Source organism: Zootoca vivipara, chromosome 8 (assembly GCF_965207765.1).
Source record: "Zootoca vivipara chromosome 8, rZooViv2.hap1.1, whole genome shotgun sequence".
Taxonomy (NCBI): Eukaryota; Metazoa; Chordata; class Lepidosauria; order Squamata; family Lacertidae; genus Zootoca; species Zootoca vivipara.
This window is the reverse complement of record NC_142591.1, coordinates 2,265,004-2,284,959: the sequence shown is the minus strand read 5'-3', so window position 1 is coordinate 2,284,959 and position 19,956 is coordinate 2,265,004. Positions and strand designations below refer to the sequence as shown.

The 19,956-nt window shown below is 40.4% G+C and overlaps 1 protein-coding gene across 6 annotated transcripts in view; it reads right to left on the bottom strand.

The window, feature by feature from the left end:
• RALGAPA2 (Ral GTPase activating protein catalytic subunit alpha 2) overlaps nt 1–19,956 on the bottom strand; it is a 187,340-nt gene that overhangs the window by 128,700 nt on the left and 38,684 nt on the right. For 4 of the 6 annotated variants that reach the window (XM_088675912.1, XM_035101980.3, XM_035101982.3 and 1 more), the window contains 9 exons: nt 19,094–19,231; nt 17,795–17,943; nt 14,485–14,596; nt 13,272–13,509; nt 9,407–9,571; nt 6,038–6,178; nt 4,041–4,208; nt 621–715; nt 107–185 (listed from right to left, as the gene is read on the bottom strand). In XM_088675912.1, coding sequence (XP_088532038.1) covers nt 107–185; nt 621–715; nt 4,041–4,208; nt 6,038–6,178; nt 9,407–9,571; nt 13,272–13,509; nt 14,485–14,596; nt 17,795–17,943; nt 19,094–19,231 — 1,285 coding nt within the window. The remainder of the gene's footprint in view (nt 1–106; nt 186–620; nt 716–4,040; nt 4,209–6,037; nt 6,179–9,406; nt 9,572–13,271; nt 13,510–14,484; nt 14,597–17,794; nt 17,944–19,093; nt 19,232–19,956) is intronic. The other 2 variants (XM_035101981.3, XM_060278161.2) reach the window with 2 other exon arrangements.

The following is a 19,956-nucleotide window of genomic DNA, read 5'->3' as shown; positions in this document are numbered from 1 at the left end:
TTGAAAGAAGACATTTTCAAAACATGTGAATACGCAATAGTGACATCAGCATATTGTACCACAAATCACTAGCAAAGCAATAAACACCTCTTTTATTGAAACTCACTCTGTTCTCCTTCTCTGGGACTTCCATGAGATTGTTGCATGTCTGCTTTGAGATCTAATTGAGATGGAGGGTTGCTTGCCTGCATGAAAAAAAAAACCAGGAAATGGTTTGGACCACAATTTATTTTCTTATCAAATGGTCTCAAATTAATTGAGGCATGTACTTCCAGGTAATTGCTCAAAACACTTGCAGATTAAGGACTGGAACACATTATTTGGAGGAAAGCAGTTGTGCTAGCTTCTTCCCACTTTTTGTGAGTGTTTCAACTGGACAGGGGATTGAGTGTATGCGTGGCAGCAGTAGCAGCTGGTGGGGCTGTGTGGGTGGTTGTAGGCATAGTGTTGGGAGCACTGGCTTGGCTTCACTGTTGTGCCACACTGTGTAGAGCTCCTGCTGCCCTCCCCTCCCCCTCTTGGTAACCAACAGCAACACAAACTGTTGGGAAAGTCAGGAGACCAAGAGCTCTGGTGAACTCAATAGGTACCTTTACTTTTTAATGCACATTAAAACTTACTTCTTGGGCTGTACTTTCTTTGTTCATGGACCTCTCAATTCCTTGAACACATTCAGTATCCAAAGTTAAGTTCTGTGAGCTTTCTGTTTTTCTAACTGTGAAATGGAAAGTAATATTTTAATTCTTTAAAAAAAATACTTCATTCAAATATTGGGCTTATCAGTTAACAAATAAATATGACACGCTAATCAAGCCATTGTGTCAGCTATGCACTTAGACTATTTTATTCTAATTTCAAACCTCATGCACAATATAATAATAATAATAATAATAATAATAATAATAATAATAATAATAAATTATTTATACCCCACCCATCTGGCTGGGTTTCCCCAGCCACTCTGGGCGGCTTCCAGAAGGATATTAAAATACAATAATCTTTGTATTAATATTAGCATACTCTGGCAACCCAAAGTTTGCTTATGTACAAAAAGCAGTTTAGGGTGGAAAACCTAATGGAGGTGAGGGAGAGTAATTAAAACAGACTAATGAGGATTAACTATGCTCAGTGGGTATGGAATGCTGACCAACTATTGAGGGACAGTACAGAAGCTTGGGTAGGAGGGGCAATGAAATTGAGTGGCTGGGAATGGAGGAGAGATGATAAAAAGGAAAAATAGTGGAGAGAACCTTATCATTCTCATAATTATCCATTATATTTGATAATATTTCACAGAATCATAAAATTGTAGAGTTGGAAACCCATCTAGTCTAACCCTCTGCAAGTCTTGGTTTACACTACAGTACTGTATTTTTAAATGTTTTCAGGGATGAAAGATAGAGCTGCCCACAGCAATCAATGCAGAAATCCGAAATTGTAATGTAACTTCAAATGATTTACAACAGGCATGTCCAACAGGTAGATCGTGATCTACCGGTAGATCACTGGATGTCTGTGGTAGATCACTGGCTCCCCCCAAAGAAGCTCAACAACTTTGGCTCCCCTAAAAAAAGCTCAACATTTTTGCCCTGCACCCCCTAAAAATGTGACTTTCTTCCTCACTAAAAGAAGCTCAACAACTGTGACCTGAACCCCTAAAAAACAGGGCTTTCCTTCATAAAAGAGCTCAACAACTGTGACCTGAACCCCCCCCCCAAAGGGGGTAGATCACCGCTAGTTTTTAACTCTGTGAGTAGATCTCAGTCTCTTGGGAGTTGGCCACCCCTGATTTACAACAACTCTTTTGTGTGGTCTGGTGCCATTGCACACCTATTGTACATTGAGATTGGGCTGAAGCTTAGAGAATCCAACAAACTTGTGATGTTATCCATTGCCTTTATCCCTACATTGCAGGTTGGGTTGAGAGAATAATATGCAGCAACCCTGCACTGCAGTTCACTTGTATATCCCAATTGCACGCTGGAGTCAACAGGTTAGCACCATAGCTGCCAAGTTTTCCCTTTTCTCACGAGGAAGCCTATTCAGCATAAGGGAAAATCCCTTAAAAAAAGGGATAACTTGGCAGCTATGGTTAGCACTGCAACATATTCCACTAACATTGTGGGCCAGAGGTGAAGCTGAGACAAGTTTTGATTCCCAGCCAAAGATCCTCCATACCTCTCAGGTTGCAGCAAAGGTCAATTTGCTTATTTTGTCCCCTCAGACCTCTTCCCCCATCAAACGAAACATTTGGCTGCATCCAAAATCTCCATGCTGCCTTGACATGCATGCAGACCGGCTGTACTTTGAAACATTCAAAAACTACAGTGGTACCTCGGTGTGTGACCACAATTGGTTCCGGGGAGCCGGTTGTTCCGGGAGTTGATCGATCCCCAAGGCACGCTTCTGCGCGTGCGCGAAGCGCCAATAGAGCGCTTCTGCACACACACACACACACACACGCTGTTCAGATTGCTTATGCACATGCGCGCTGCGCAGATCACTTCCGCACATCCGAGCGCCACGGAACCCAGATGTGAACACATCCGGGTCCGCGGTGGTCAGAAACCGAAGCGGTTGCTCCCTGAGGTGGTCGCAAACCGAGGTACCACTGTATGTTTAAAATGTGCATGAATATGACTCAAGTTACTTCTGGGAGTCGGACTCCTATCCAACACTATCTTCAGACTCCCCTCTCCTCATAGCTACAGACTCAAGTGGCAACATTATGCTGCAGGCCCCACTTGCAATCCATTATTTAGCAGACCTCTCATAAAAAGTTTGGGTTACATATACAATATTATTAAGAGGAGGTAAACTATACTTAAATGAAATGCTTTTTGCTGGAAGGAGGGCTAGAAGCGAGTAGGAATGCAAAAGCATTTTTAAGTGAACGGGCTGAATTTTATTCTCCCAAACTAATACACTGATTGGAAAATAAAAGCATCATTTGGGCCTCAAGCTTCTTCAGATTTTACATTAGAGCTCATAGCTCAAAAAAGCACCAAAGTATTTTTTTAAAAAAACAAACACACACACACACACACACACACACACACACACACACCCTGTAAACTACCCAGAGTGGCTGGGGAAACCCAGCCAGATGGGCAGGGTATATAAAACACACCACCACCAACAACAACAACAGGACAAAATGTGTTTGGAAATTAGTTAAAAAATAGATTAATGCAAAAACAGAGTTATGAATGAACACATGAAAGTGCCTGGTCCATCCATCCCTGGGGAGGGAGGGGTGCCACAAAACAGCCCATTAAGGAATAAGCATGATGTTTTCACTTTTGTTGTAAATAAGGAAAATAAACATAGAATACACTTGCAAATTGTTTTAACGTCAAGGCTGACGCTAGTTAAATTATAAACCGAATAGTCAACATTAACTAAATTATTACATTATTTGTTGCATTAATATTAAAACTTTAATCCATTATAGTTGTATTCCTCTCGTGTCTTGAAACACTAGTTACCTAAAATGATATGACCACCCCACCAAAATTATTGAACATGGGCTTAAAGGGATTCATAAACTCTATAGCATGATTTGCTGAAACTTGTACAGCTTATTCATTGTGAATTGAGAGCATACTCCCTCTCCCCAACATAGGCTGCAAGTGCAGACAAGTCCTCCTGAGTTCAATGGGGTTTACTTCCAAGTTTGTGATCATGGAGTATGAATAGATGACAGACAGACAGACAGACAGACAGACAGACAGACAGACAGACAGACAGACAGACAGAATGGACTATATACTAAAGCAGTTGATCGGTATTGTTGCAATGTAACAGACTAAAACTAATCTTCTTGCAAAGTTACCATTATAAGATACTTTTATTACACAGTGAACATTGTGGTGAAAAATCACAGTTGTTGCCTTTTAAGAATTCTATTATACAACAGGCATAGTGACAAATTCATGGAGCTATGAGAACACAGCACTTGCCATTGTTGCACAAAACATTTCAAACCAAAACGAGAACTAACTTCATCATTGAGGCAGTTCTTATTACTTCTAAATTACCTTGGAAAACATCAGAATTACTTTGGTCTCTAATATCCGAGGTGCTACTACTTCGAGTTAATTGTTCTTGGTCTGAAAATCTGCCATTACATTCTGTTCCTGTTATATTTTCTGGCTGGCGATATTCAAGTCCTGTTCCATTTTCTGACTGTTGATATTCTTCAGCTTCTGTAGGTATTGGTACAAAACTATTTCAGTCATATGTCAATTACAAATGCCCATGCCTATCGCATCAATAATGATGTGAGACATTCAAATCATTAATACATTTGTACCACATTATTAATTAGCAGAGAAAACAAAATAAAGTGTTAACTATTAGGACTGATCTGACATAAATATGGGAATCCCAGCCACTAGTTCTCTGCTAGTCCCTAGGCTCTGTGGTTTAACCCACAGCGCCACCTGCGCCCCTATACTGGTAAGTACAAAGTACTTTAATAATAAAAATCTTTAGTGCGGTCCAAAGGCCCATAGAACAATTTCAGAACAAATACAGTTAAAACAGCTGTAGTACTTTAAGTATTTTTTATTTATTTTCTTCTTCCTTTATCTTTCTTGTTATACTAGATTAACTAAGATACCATCCCTCCTTTTACTATTTTGTCATCTTTGTATGTGTTCTCTTTAACTGAACAATCAGCCTGATAACTATGCTAAGAGGGTGTGCTATGCTAACAGTTTTCTCTTGTGGGAATGCTACTTTATAATTTTGCAAGTTTCATAAAACCTTTAAATGTAATCCCCATTGTCATTCACATACTCAAATTCAATAGCCTGTGATCAAACCAAAATCTTTGTCAAATCTATATTAAAGAAGGACTTGAGTTACAAAACTGCTTTGCCACTTTGCCATCAACAAAGATGATTTTGGAAGTGCCATAGGTGCAGCAATTCCAACAACTCCAGTGTACTCACATTTCAGCTGATTTGAAAGTCACCTTATTGTTTAGGATTCTTACAAAGCAAAACATAACTCTACCCAACTAACAACAAAAAATTGTCATGAAGACTTGAGCTACAGAAATGACTGTAAATGAAAATGGAGGCACATACAATAGCAAGAATGGGTGTATTTTAATTAAAATTGACCTAAAGAGGTCAAATATACAACATAGATTCTCATAGATTCTCATAGATTCTCACATTTATTAGAAGTCAAATTCTTAGGTTTGCTAAAATTGTGGAGATGGCAGAGTTCATTACACAGAAGAACTTCTTTGAACACCAGTTTTCCTTGGAAAGGGCCGCAGGTGGCGCTGTGTTCCATATCACAGAGCCTAGGGCTTGCCTATCGGAAGGTCGGCAGTTCCAATCCCCACGGCGGGGTGAGCTCCTGTTGTTCAGTCCCAGCTCCTGCCAACCTAGCAGTTTGAAAGCACGTCAAAGTGCAAGTAGATAAATAGGTACCGCATCGGCGGGAAGGTAAACAGCGTTTCCGTGCACTGCTCTGGTTTCGCCAGAAGCGGCTTAGTTATGCTGGCCACATGACCCGGAAAAACTGTCTGCGGACAAACGACGGCTCCCTTGGCCAGTAAAGCGAGATGTGTGCCACAACCCCAGAGTCGTCCGTGACTGGGCTTAACTGTCAGGGTCCCTTTACCTTTACCTTTTTTCCCCTTGGAAAATCCACCCACACAGTCAATACACAAATGTCACCACATGAACATGAAGGTGGGGGGAATGAGGAATCAGCCATAATGCACATGTTAAAAGGAGAACTGGTGCAGTTGATGTTGCTCAAGAATAGGCAAACCAGGAGGAATTTGAAAAAGGGCTATGGCATTTACAAGGAATCCTGAGAACTTGAAAGCTGTGCTATAGAATTTGGAACATTAGATGACAGATACTTGCATTTTGGGTAGAACTATGATATTACACACTACTATTTTTGACCAAAATACAATAATATAAATATAGTTCAGAATACTGTGTGTATGACACAGGGAAACATGAATACAGAATACTGAGAAAAGAAGCAGCTTTAAATATCATACCTGAAAGTGTGAGAGAGTAAGGAGTGTAAGAGATACCAGGTAAGAAAGAGCTCACAGTATGAAGGAGTAGAGGTACACTTTTAGTGACTGGCAAAGCCTCACAGAGATGAGCGCAGTTGCTGATAGACTGACTTCGCTTAGCTTCCAGGAAGAAATAAAGTGACAAAAGTAAATTCAAAACAGTAATGCAATACTTCAATTAGAAGGATACTTTATTTAGCATAATATTGCATTTAAAGAAAAAGAACGAGGGAGCTGATAAAATTCTTAAATGTGAATTCCCATGTACACAAGGCATTAATTTTCTATCAATGTAAATTAACAGTGCAAAAGGAATTCATTAAAATGTAATCCACAATAGTGCACATTGTTTACTGAAGATGCCACCATATATATTATTCTATACTGAATTATTCTATACTTTTTTTAAAAAGTAGGCTAATTGCAAAAATGGTTCACTTGCAAGAAGTATTATTTCTCTTTGGTGTGATTCATTTGTCTGCTGATATGAGGAGCATATCCTGTGCCCACATGGCCAGTTACTCTCAAGCAAATGGGTTATACCATCACCCAAGAATATGTGGGTATCTGTAGGAAGATGACAGCAAATGCACACCAGTGGAGGGACGGTAAATGTGATGGGAAGGCAAAATGGATCTGTCTGTCTTATTGGAACTTCTATTTTGCTCTGTAGATTCTCTGTAAATAAATATATTTACTCAGAAAGTCTACTAGTTTAACTAAGATTTTTAAGCAAAGGAACAAACTTAAAAATTGAAACCTTAATTAAAATTTTGATTTTTGTCCATTATGTTTCAAAATAATTATATTCACAACAACAAAAAAGTTATTTTTTTCCAAATGGAGAGCAGTAATAGGAAAATTTTGTTCTCCATCATTTGGAAGTAGGGTTTGTGCAGGTAGGAAGATTTGCATTTAGTGTCAGAATGGCAAGAAAAAATACAAGACAGTGGTACCTCGGGTTACAAACGCTTCAGGTTACAAACGCTTCAGGTTACAAATGCTTCAGGTTACAAACTCCGCTAACCCAGAAATACCATAGTACCTCAGAGTAAGAACTTTGCTTCAGGATGAGAACAGAAATTGTGCTACAGCGGCACAGCGGCAGCAGGAGGCCCCATTAGCCAAAGTGGTGATTCTGGTTAAGAACAGTTTAAGGTTAAGAACGGACCTCCGGAACAAATCAAGTTCTTAACCAGAGGTACCACTGTAGTCAAAAACATTTCCTAGAGTGGAGATGCAACAATCTCTTAAACATAGCTGCCAAGTTTTCCCTTTTCTCGCGAGGAAGCCTATTCAGCATAAGGGAAAATCCCTGAAAAAAAGGGATAACTTGGCAGCTATGCTTAAATGTTTTGCCTATCATGCCCTTAGGAAACTAGCAAGAAAAGGGTCGCAATATAATTTTATACAAGTTATATCAGAGCTTCCTTGAGAAATAGTTTAAGTAAGACAATCAAGGTGGCTTAAGTGAGCAGGCTAATCTACACACTCAATGCAGTGTCCCAGCAATTAGCCAATGTGGTTTTCTTCATAAGTTGTTGGACTACATTGCCTATGAACAGGGTTAATGGGAGTTGTAGTCCAGCAACATCTGGAGGGCACTCCCTTGGATTGGATATCTCAGGGGTAGCCAGAGTGATGAGGAAACAGTGTTGAGTTGAAAAGGAACCAGTAGAAAAGTGAGATGAGAGTGAAGGTTAAAGACATATTAATGAGTGGGGGGAAATCTAACTGTACATCTTCAAGAGTAACCAGTGTAGATGAGTGCAGATGCTAGAGGATCAGAAAAGTGATTTACCAAGAACTGGTACTAGCAAATCAGGACCAGCCCTTCACCAAGAAAGAAACTGAAAAATGTTTGAAAACACAAAGAACATTCTATTTCTCTCTCACTCCAGTAACTAACATGCAAAAGAGTTTACAAGCTTGTTTCAATGCACTCCTTGTACTCCTTTCCCAATTTTGAACCCTATCTAAAACCGCCGCGGTTTCCATTCGGATGTCAAGAAATTCGTAAGCGTGCGGCCATTACCCCCATTCGTAAGTCGAAAAATTCGGTTGTCAAATTGTTCGTAAGTCGAGGTACCACTGTATATAGCTAGGAAGTTGCCTTATATGGAGTGACATCATTGGTCCATCTAGCTCAGTATTGCCTACACGTACTAGCAGTGGCTCTCCAGAATTTCAGACAGACATTTCTCCCGCCCTACCCAGATATGCCAAAGACTGAACCTTGAACCCTTTGCAAGTAAAGCATATGCTCTGCCACTGAGCCACAACCCTTTCTGCTATAGAAGGCAAGGGATGAGGAAGCTGTTGGGCTTCAACATGCATCAGCCCCAGCTATCAAAGCCAATGTTCAGACATGATGGGAGGTGCCTAATATCTGGCATGTCATCATCTGCTTTGCTTGCTTGCAAAGTTCACCACAAACTGGACTATAGGCAAAGTTTCATATACATGGTGGTGATCAAATTAATTTTAGACACAAAAGTGTGAATTTCAAATTAGTCTATCTGCAGACAGACTACCCTTATTCTACCACTTTCTAATTGAATAGCCTGTTGCACCATAAGCATTTTCTATCATGAGGTCCCACCTCCAACAGAAGCAATATCTGAATTTACCAACTGTCTGATAGAAGATAAGATAAGATATATTTATTGTCATTGTCCCCTTGCAGCAACAACGAATTTACTCGGTTGCTACATCCACTCAGATAAAGCATTCCGCATAATCCAAAATTATGAGAGGCACAGATGGGGAAATGAAGAAAACAAAGCTACAAGCTTGAACCCACAAAGTTGCAGAGGTAGGAAGGTAGGAAGGAACCTCTTCAGTGAAGGCAAAATCAGAAACGGGATTCCAAGAGAGGAAGTAACTTTTTATATTGTTTTGTGGAGTGATTTTGCCTTCAACCACTAGGTGAAGCTCATATCCCACTCGAGGTGACTGTTACATGCACAGAGAAAGAATGTTTAATTTTCCCCATTATCTCAGCAGCAAAGGTCCAGTGCCTCACGGTCACACCCACCATGGTAGAGATAGCTGATAGAGATAGTTGTTAGCTCATGTGCACTGTGCCAAATGGCAATTAGCTAAGGGTAGGGGAGTGGGCTGTCAGGACACCTAGAAAGCTCTGCATCAAGGCCATGCAGGTACAGTATCATATGTGTGACTCCATGTGTGACTCCATGACAAAAAAAAAGTAATTACAAGGCAAGTCACATACTCAAACAACCCAGTATCAAATAGCAGAAACACATTCCAATTACTATGAACATGAAATAACCAACATTTAATTTTTTTATTGATGATGATGACATTAAGTTGCCTGTGCCTAACCTGTTGCTCTCTGACGCACTGTATTCCTTGCTTTCTCAACTCCTGGTACTCCTGAGGTGGTAGCACTCCTAAACCTCATTGGTTCCACAACTTCAGGGTGATTTCTCCAGCTTAAAGAAAATGATCTTCCAACTGTAGTTCCCTTCTGAGGTTCCAAATTGCCACCTTTCAAATAATGGAATGCAGAGGGAAAGTAACTCCACTTTGTTTTAAAATGAAAACAATTCAAAAGGAAAGATTCTAAATGAACAAATTCATCTAGTTCATGAACATAACATCAGTTGATGCATCTCAGATTGAAAAAGAGGAGAGAGGATGAATAAATATTATAAGCAAGCTCTTGATTCAGGGAATGCATTTCAAGATAGTGATTCAACCAATGAGCAAAGGCTATTGGAAATTAACAAGGAGAATATACAGGAGACACATTCAGTGGATCTTATTCAGAGAAATTAGCATTCATTAAGAATTCTCAAAATATCAAACACATGGACAAGACATTCATTTGAATGTCGGCAAAAAGTAACACTTCAGCATGTTCATGCCCAAGTTCTTAAACAAAAAGCTACAAGGTGTGGTGGAATAATAAAAAATATTAATCTCTTGTAGCACAGGAAGTGAGAGAAGCCACCTCTTCAGTTTCTTCAAACACTTGTTTTTAGGAAAGCAATTATGACCATTCACACTTTCCACAGTAAAAATATATATATTTATAAATATTAAAGTAGTGTGTCTGTAAGCAGATGGTTGCATACTGGGGAGCCAAAGACACATTCTTCTGTGTGGTTACAGACATGCATCTTACTGTTACAAATATTTGCTGTGGAGACGTATACAGCCACTCACTTGCCACAAAAAGGTAGGTATTCATAATGGCACAGTCTGCTAACTTAGGTCCAGTCGCGGACGACTCTGGGGTTGTGGCGCTCATCTCGCTTTAATGGCCGAGGGAGCCGGCGTACAGCTTCCAGGTCATGTGGCCAGCATGACAAAGCCGCTTCTGGCGAACCAGAGCAGCACACGGAAACATCATTTACCTTCCCGCCGGAGAGGTACCTATTTATCTACTTGCACTGCGTGCTTTCGAACTGCTAGGTTGGCAGGAGCAGGGACCGAACAACGGGAGCTCACCCCGTCACAGGGATTCGAACCACTGACCTTCTGATCGGCAAGCCCTAGGCTCTGTGGTTTAACCAACAGCACCACCCGCGTCCCTAACATATGGAGGTATGATTTCTCAAAGACAAAGAAATCAGTCAGATATATAAAACGGGCTTGAAATGTACTTTTGGCAAATATATAATTCTTTAACTAAGCCTATTCCTGAAAGAGGATGTTCCATATTTTCATACATTAAAGGTAAAGGTAAAGGGACCCCTGACCATTAGGTCCAGTCGTGACCGACTCTGGGGTTATGTGCTCATCTTGCATTATTGGCCGAGGGAACTGGCGTATAGCTTCTAGGTCATGTGGCCAGCATGACAAAGCCGCTTCTGGCAAACCAGAGCAGCACATGTAAACGCCGTTTACCGTCCTGCTGTAGCGGTTCCCATTTATCTACGTACTTGCATTTTGACGTGCTTTCAAACTGCTAGGTTGGCAGGAGCTGGGACCAAGCAATGGGAGCTCACCCCGTCACAGGGATTCGAACCGCCGACCTTCTGATCAGCAAGCCCTAGACTCGGTGGTTTAACCCACAGCGCCACCTGGGTCCCCATTTTCATACATTAGAACATTTCAATTTCGCAGTGACAATAAATATTATTTATTTATTTATTTGTTTATTCATTTATTTATTTATTATACCCCTCCCATCTGGCTGGGTTTCCTCACCCACTCTGGGAGGCTCCCAACAGAATATTAACAACAACAACAATAATAAAGAGATAAAACATCAAACATTAAAAACTTCCCTAAACAGGGCTGCCTTCAGATGTCTTCTAAAAGTCAGTTGTTTATTTACTTGACATCTGGTGGGAGGGTGTTCCACAGGATGGGAGCCACTACTGAGAAAGCCCTCTGCCTGGTTCCCTGTAACCTCACTTCTCACAGTGAGGTGAAGGCCCTCGGAGCTGGACCTCTGTGTCCAGGCTGAACAATGGGGGTGGAGATGCTCCTTCAGGTATACAGGTACTGGGTCAAGGCCGTTTAGGGCTTTAAAGGTCAGCACCAACACTTTTAATTGTGCTCGGAAATGTACTGGGAGCCAATTAAGGTCTTTCTGGACACGGCCTGGGAGGAAGGACTGGAACCACTGTACAACACTGCCCCCAGCTCCTCTAGTCTAGACGGTCCAGAAGGATGTCATGGACAATGCTATCAAAGGCCGCTGAGAGATCCAGCAGAACTAGGCAATAGCTTTCACCTTTGTCCTCAGCCTGCCAGAGATCATCAACCAGCCCAACCAAGGCAGTTTCAGTCCCGTGGTGAGGCCTGAATCCCGACTGGAAGGGATCTGAATGGTCTGCATCCTCAAGGCGTGCTTGGAGTTGTTCAGCGACCACCTGTTCAATTACCTTGCCCAAGAATGGAAGATTTGAGACTGGGCGATAGCTGGTCATATTGGCCTTAGGTTAGAAGTTGCATGAGTCATTGTAGTCCACTGACTCATGCTGACTTAGTTCTTTTAGCCTTAAAGAAACAGCAGCCAATTTTTAGCCGTGACATCCTCCTCCAGCCCATGATCACTATGATTGGGTGTCCCAGTGCATCCCTCCCTATGGAACCCAGGCCCAGCCATTCTGTTGGCTGGGTCCCGCTCCCAAGCAGCCCTGAACCTCTCCCCTTCAGAACAGAACACAAACCATACAATAAACCAATAAAACAGTAGAACCCCCCCCCAAAAAACAATAAAAATTTACAATTATACTAAAATTAAACAAATCCCCAGCCCCAACCAAACGTCCATCCCACCCCCAACAAAACAAAAACGAAATTCAAAACACCACAGATTAAAAACTATTTAAAACACCTAAAACATTTAAAAGCATCCTCAACATTTACCCCGACCCCAGAGACAAAAGTACTGTTTCTAAAAACATCCCATTGTACAAGAAGTATACAATGTAGATAAACTTAAACTAGACTTTGAAAGGTATTTTAATTTAAATGAGGATATAAATACTATCTGTTCTTCAGATAGTAGAAGAACTGCTCATACGTACTGGAGAATCCCAGTTCTAATTATATTAGCCATTGAGTAGATAAGAATAGGTAAACAGGAGTTTCACTTTCTGATTCTGCAGTGCACAGAGAACCCATCTTAACTCATGATACTAACAAAGCATTTCAAACTTCAGTTGTTTTTATGTAGACAGGGAATTGCAAAAACCGCATCACAGAAATACAACATGTATATTTTATGTATATAATTTAATATCAATGATTGTGTTCAAATTCAGGTTAAAATTAAAGTTCCAGTACTTCAGCTGCTGCTAAGTTTCCAACACAGATATTCAGATAAGCTACATACTTCTTGCCTACACTCAGTTTGAATATATTTTGCACTTTATTTAAAGTTACATCTGATCAGCTTCAAGATACATGCAAATCTCCTGATTTTGTGTGTGCTCATTTACTCTATCAAATAATGAGAATTAAGTCATAAAAGCTGGTAATTCATTTGCTGCTATATCAGAACAGTAGACAAAGAATGTATGCTGAGTTGCAAAAAAACACGGCTGAGTGAAGTAAGGCTGAAGAAAGATTAAGTGCAGAAGGTAGAAAGTAAGTTGGGGTTAACTTTACAATATAGCAGTAGATTAACATTTATTATACATAATATATAATCATATTTGCTGTGACTGACAAGCTCTTACAGGTAAACACACACAACTGTTAGAATTTTAACTGAATAAAGGTTTACCTTTTCCGCGTTGTATTTTCTCTTTTTGCTCACTTAGCTTATCCAGTGGCAGATTGGTCATTTCAACGCCATACACTGTCCTTGCCAAAACAGATGTAAGAGAATCCATTATGTTAGTCCACTCAGTTATTAGTTCTTCCCAATCTGTAAGGGATGACAGCACACGCAGTAACTCATCCCAGAGCTCTCGAGATATATAAACGCTCAGATTAGCACGAACCCAAGCCACAATGAGTGTCTGCGTTGGGGAGACAAGAAAGGGGATTAGAGTGGTGAATGAGTTGACTTTTCATCTAGAATTTGATGCTAGAAAAAAGGATGCATTTGCATGCAAAGGCAAACCCCCAACAGTTAAGGCAGCATCACTAATCCATGTTCTAGATTCCAAGGGAATACAAAAATGTTGCACTCAGAAGCAGTAACTTTTCCACAACCTAAAAGCTTTTGTTCCATTATCTATTTTTGCAGTCCGAAATGTTTCAAATATAGGATATTTGTTCAATCCATTTGTTCATATTCTGTAAAATAACTCCTAATTCTCCTTCTTAAGTTACAATACCTATAATACATTATTTGCAATTAAATTGCCAAAAACTATTCAGAACAAAGGAAGGCACTAGAGTAGAGCCTTTGGAATTATTGAACCTAATTTAGCCATGTTAATTAATTTCAATAGATTTCAATATTTACATACCCTTTAAGCATTCTTGTACTTTATTTTCTAATTCCAATTTTTAGACAATTCTTGTTTTAATATAATGGCGTTATTAAGTTCAGTTGAACACTACTGCTCCCAGCCTATCATTTTCTGAGGAACAGCATTACACTCTGTTTTTCTTACTAAAAATCTTTCTACTCTAACTCTCACACTGTTAGAGGCAGTTTTCACACACAGGAAAAGTTAAGCACTCTGTAATTACAATTATTTCAAGATGACGCTCTTAGGCGTAAGTGGGACTTGCTCAGCTTTGGCTGGATCCAAACATAATGAAATCAAAGCATACATAAAGTTGCAAAAAGATCAGCCTCAATCTTTGGGCAAATTCAGCTGTGATAAATAGCTGTGACAAATAGCATGGATAGCTCAGCCCTAGACAGTATGGAAAAACTGGCCCATGAAAGAAAGTAAAGTGGCAACAATGTCAGAAACTATTCCATTTTCAACAGCTAAAATGCTTTCTACCACATGTTCTTTACAAAGAATGGTTCATACCCGAAACAATAAGCCTGCTAAACTTTGAGCAAATGTATCCTTTATTTGGTTCTCTTTTGATCTATTCATGACAACTTCTGTTATCTTAAGTAGTATCTGTAGCATTTGCTCCCTAAGACAAAATAGAAAAACCACATGTTTAGAAATAAATCCCATAATTTTATTTTACATATGAAAAATACACAAAATATATTAACAAATATGATGCTCAGAATAATAACTACACTCCCTTAGAATAATTTTGGCACTGCCATTCTTCAGACAGGATGGTGTTCCAAAATAATAATAATAATTTGGGTTCTGTAAAAGACATGCAAGTGTATGCATCAGGTGGGACTTGAGCACTACCTGGTGGATGAAGGTAAAATCACTGCTCCAAATGGATTTTTCAAAGGAAAGGAGACACATAACAGAGAACAGTGACAGCCAACCAAAACCAAAACAATGAATGAGACTCTCTGTGGAATAAATGACAACAAAGAAAAGAAGAAAAGGCTCCAGTAATATGTAGTGTGTGTAGAAAAACAACAAAGCCAGGCAGCTCAAGGCAAAATCCCATACTACAGGGTGATGCCTGAAGTCACCTGTTTACATGCACAGAAATCCTCTTTGCAAGAAAGAACCCAAACGGTCTTTTCTCTGTACATGTAATGGAGACCTCAGGTAGGACACAATGATGACCCATGCAAGGCAGAAAACTACCAAGAAAAACAAGGAAAAGGCTGTCCAGTGATTGGGCAGGGTGGCCACTTTGTAGTGCTTGATAAAAGTACTGGCTTTAGCCCAGGTGATTTCCAAAAAATAGCAAGGAGAGCCACGTGGGCCTTCTTAAACAAGCAATGCAAAGAAATAGAGAAAAACAACAGAATGGGAAAAACTAGAGATTTGTTCAAGAAAATTGGAGATATGAAAGGAACGTTTCGTACAAAGATTACCATAATAAAGGACAAAAGTGGTAAGAACCTAACAGAAGCAGAAGACATCAAGAAGAGGAGGCAAGAATACACAGAGGAATTATACCAGAAAGATATGGAGGTCTGGTACACCCCAGGTGGTGTGGTTGCTGACCTTGAGCCAAACATCCTGGAGAGTGAAGTCAAATGTGCCTTAGAAAGCACTGCTAATAACAAAGCCAGTGAAAGTGATGATATTCCAAAGAATGCTCCAACTACCACACAATTGCGCTCATTTCACACACTAGCAAGGTTATGCTTAAAATTCTACAAGGCAGGCTTAAGCAGTATGTGGATTGAGAACTTCCAGAAGTGCAAGCTGAGTCAAGAGTGTGATGCAGCAGCTAAAAAAGCCAATGCAATTCTGGGCTGCATCAATAGGAGTATAGCATCTCTAGATCAAGGGAAGTAATAGTACCACTGTATTCCGCTCTGGTCAGACCTCACCTGGAATACTGTGTCCAGTTCTGAGCACCACAGTTCAAGGAGGATACTGACAAGCTGGAACGTGTCCAGAAGAGGGCAACCAAAATGGTCAAAGGCCTGGAAACAATGCCTTATGAGGAACGGCTTAGGGAGCTGGGCATGTTTAGCCTGGAGAAGAGAAGGTTAAGGGGTGATATGATAGATTCATGTTCAAATATATTAAAGGATGCCATATAGAGGAGGGAGAAACGTTATTTTCTGCTGCTCCAGAGAAGCGGACACAGAGCAATGGATTCAAACTACAAGAAAGAAGATTCCACCTAAACATTAGGAAGAACTTCCTGACAATAAGAGCTGTTCAACAGTGGAATTTGCTGCCAAGGAGTGTGGTGCGGTCTCCTTCTTTGGAGGTCTTTAAGCAGAGGCTTGACAGGCATCTGTCAAGAATGCTTTGATGGTGTTTCCTGCTTGGCAGGGGGTTGGACTGGATGGCCCTTGTGGTCTCTTCCAACTCTATGATTCTATGACTAAACAACAACAATTAGCCCAGGTGGAAGCTCTACAAATTTCTTGCAATGCAGCATTAAGAGAAAGTCCTGTCTGCATCACTAGCTGAATGAGAATATTTTTTTGTAGATGGTGGCAATGTAAGGCAGGTGTAAGTTAAGAAATACAGGACTTAAGTCACCTAGTCAAAGTAGAAGTGACAACTTTCCAGCACAGGAAAGTGCATGAGAGTATCTGACCGGCAGAAGGACTTTATTTAATAAATGTACACCTTCAATGCACTTCACACATCCAAGGTATGTCAGGCTTTTTCGGGGGGTGAGGTGAACAGGAGATGGACAGAAAGGACAAAAATGTCAGCTCCTGCTTGAAGTGCCTATAGGAGGGATGCATAGGAACATGTAGACCAGGGGTCCCCAGACTTACCCGCCTTTGGGCCGGTGGCCGCTGTGCCGATCGCACGGTGGGCCGAAGGGCAGGGGAGTGCGCGCGCAGTGGGCCGGAGGGTGGGGGAGTGCACTCCTCCTCCTCCTCCTCCTCCTCCTCCTCTGGCCAGTCCCTGACATTACCTGTGTTGTGTTATGATCCATGTATATGACACACTAAGTCTATGCCAATAAAGGAGACTGATTGATTGATTGATTGATATTGTAAAGCACCCTGTGATGGTTGGATGAAGTGCGGTATAGAATTGAAATAATAATAATAATAATAATAATAATAATAGTAGTAGTAGTAATAATAAAAACACTGATGATTCCAAAGAGGCAACGTATTTTGAAAATTCCATTTGGAGCAGCAATTTTGTCTTCAACCACGAGGTGGAGCACAAGTCCAAGCTAAGGACACACTTACTTGCCCAGGGAAAGAGTTCCAATATCCTTGTGATATCACAACCCGAACATAGGAAAAAGGCACTTTCCATGAATTTTTAAGTATGCTTATTAGATATGGAGAATAATAAATCAACACAGTAAATAAGACACTCTGTATCCATGAAGAATAGCATTAAACCAGAAGTTAGAAACCTCCAGCCTATGGGCCAAATTTGGCCTGCCAGGTCTCCAACGACCCCCATGTAGATAATGCATTTGGAGATGTCCATGCGTGGTATTTCCCTTTTATAGTTAAAATTGGGTGGAAACAACAACCAAATGTCATGATTTCAAAACTTATTTCTATGTAGAAAATGTCAGATAGGGTTGTAAAATAAAAGAAGGTACAGCGTGTTTTATAAATTTATACATATGTTTTAAAATTCTGAAATATTCAATGCTAGCAGCAGAGTCCTATACTTGCCTACTCAGAAATAAGAGTCGTTAAGTGCAAGGGGACTTGTTCCTAAGCAGACTCAAGAATGTTTTAGATCCTTTTTGAGATATGTTGCACATGTCACACATAGAGGAAATACATTAAAAACATACCATGTCTTTTTATTCATTGGAAGGTCCATAATCATGCGCCTAAATATACTCAAAACTGCTCTGCATGCATCCACTTGCTCCTTCAGGAGTGCAGGTATTTCAGTACATGGTTCCAATAAAAATACATTTGCAGAGTTTGTCAAGAATACCTTTATATTTTGAAAGAAAGAAAGAAAGAAAGAAAGGGAAAGGGGATGGTGGGAAGAATAGCAATGAACAAATTTTATTCAGTTATTCTAATGTTAAACTACATCCTGTTCAGAACACTTAACATGTATTCTCACAACCACAAACAGGAAAGCGCCTTTGCATTCCTTTTATGGTAAAAGGCATACAGAGTTTGGTTCTCAAAACGTTTTGGGACCACTCACCACAATTTTTGATCCTTGTGGGATATATTATTGCTGGTGAGCCACGATACATGTGGCATTTCTCTTCCTAGAAGAAATTCAGGAACTTTCTCTAAAAGACATTGGGGGTTCTAATATTGGGGGCTCCAAGATTATTAGAAATAATATCCGATATTAAACATAAGATAAACAAACAAACAAACAAATAGTTGTCGTCCCTTTTTCTTCCCCTTTGCCTCCGAATAAAATAGTTTCTTTTTTGAAATTTGTCTTTATTGATTTTTCATTTTAAAAGGCAATTCTCTAGAATTTCTCACTAAAATCTCCTTATGAGCTCGACTGCACAGTGGTTAAAGTAACATTTGTATTGTTAAAACTTGACACAATATGTTTGTTTTGTGTCCCTTGGACTTTGGTAAAGTTAATCCAAAGGTCTTTACTGTTTAATAGTTCTAGAATTTAGCAGAAGGAAAGGGTATTTAGTATTATAACTTAGGAACTCTCCAGGCTCCTGGGCAGCTTAGGGATCCTCTAGGCTAGGATCAGCATAGAGCAGGCATCCCCAAACTGCGGCCCTCCAGATGTTTTGGCCTACAACTACCATGACCAGCTAACAGGACCAGTGGTCAGGGAGGTTGGGAATTGTAGTCCAAAACATCTGGAGGGCCGAAGTCTGGGGATGCCTGGCCTAGAGAGCATCTTATTATACTTCTTTGGAGGGCATACAAAAACTACCAGTAAAAGTAAAAAGTACAGAAAGCCTCTCAACTACCACCCAGTTCAATCGCATCAATTTCCAGATTTTTAGCAGCTTGAAAGAAGAGTGTGGCCCAATAATACTTTCAGTGATATTTGTCCAAAGTATTCGTCTTCAAACACAGAAGTAATAATACTGGAAATAGAAATATTGTGCTCCATTTGAGTATCGTGATAGCCCCATAAATATTACCTGTAGTGTAGCTTGAAGCCCTGCTTTGACATTCTTGTTTTCATCTTCTAATATACACCCTCTATTAACCGCATTAGAGAAGGAATGTGATCTTCCCCAACTAGATGACCTTTTATGTCCAGAATGGCCAGTTGCAAGCTTCAAAAAAGAAAAAAATGACAATGTGCACTGGTTAAGACAGCATATCAAATTTATTTTTAAATGGTTAAGATGTAAGAATTTAGGACGGATGGGAAAAATCTCGCTCTGGGATTCTCCAGCGCTTTAAAGGACTGGGGGCACTGCAAGAGCACCGTGGACCCCCATAAAAACCTCGGATCAGGTTTCCCGAGGACGTGGGACTTGGCTGAGACCCCCTGGTGTTTCCTTGACCCCCCCCCCGCAGGTCTAATAAGGGTGCCGAGAGCGGGCGAGGTGGAGATGCGGGTATTTCAAGTCAGACTGCTACTTCAAAGCGCAAAGCTTCGAGAGCCGACGGAATTTGAGCGATCAATCTCACCGTGAAAATTAAGAGTTCTGGACTATTTGGACACAGTAAAAGCCATTACTAAATTTTAAAAATTAGAACTGAAATTTGACCACGGGAGGGCTTCTAAACACGGAGGTCGAGCTCTCCCCGCTGTGGCAAAAAAGGAAAGCAAAGACCTGCTTCTGCAGCCGCGGAAGATTTCATACTTTTAAACTTCCAAGTTTCATGTTGAAAATCCCCCTCTTGTCAGGGTGGGGGTGTGTGAAAAGGACTTAAATATCTCTGAAAGACTGTGTAAAAAACAGAGGGAAAGCCGTCTTCCCTTGCGAGCAGAGACCGGGTCAGAGCAGCCGCCGCCATTGTGACGTCATAAAGGAATAGAGGCTGTGAACTT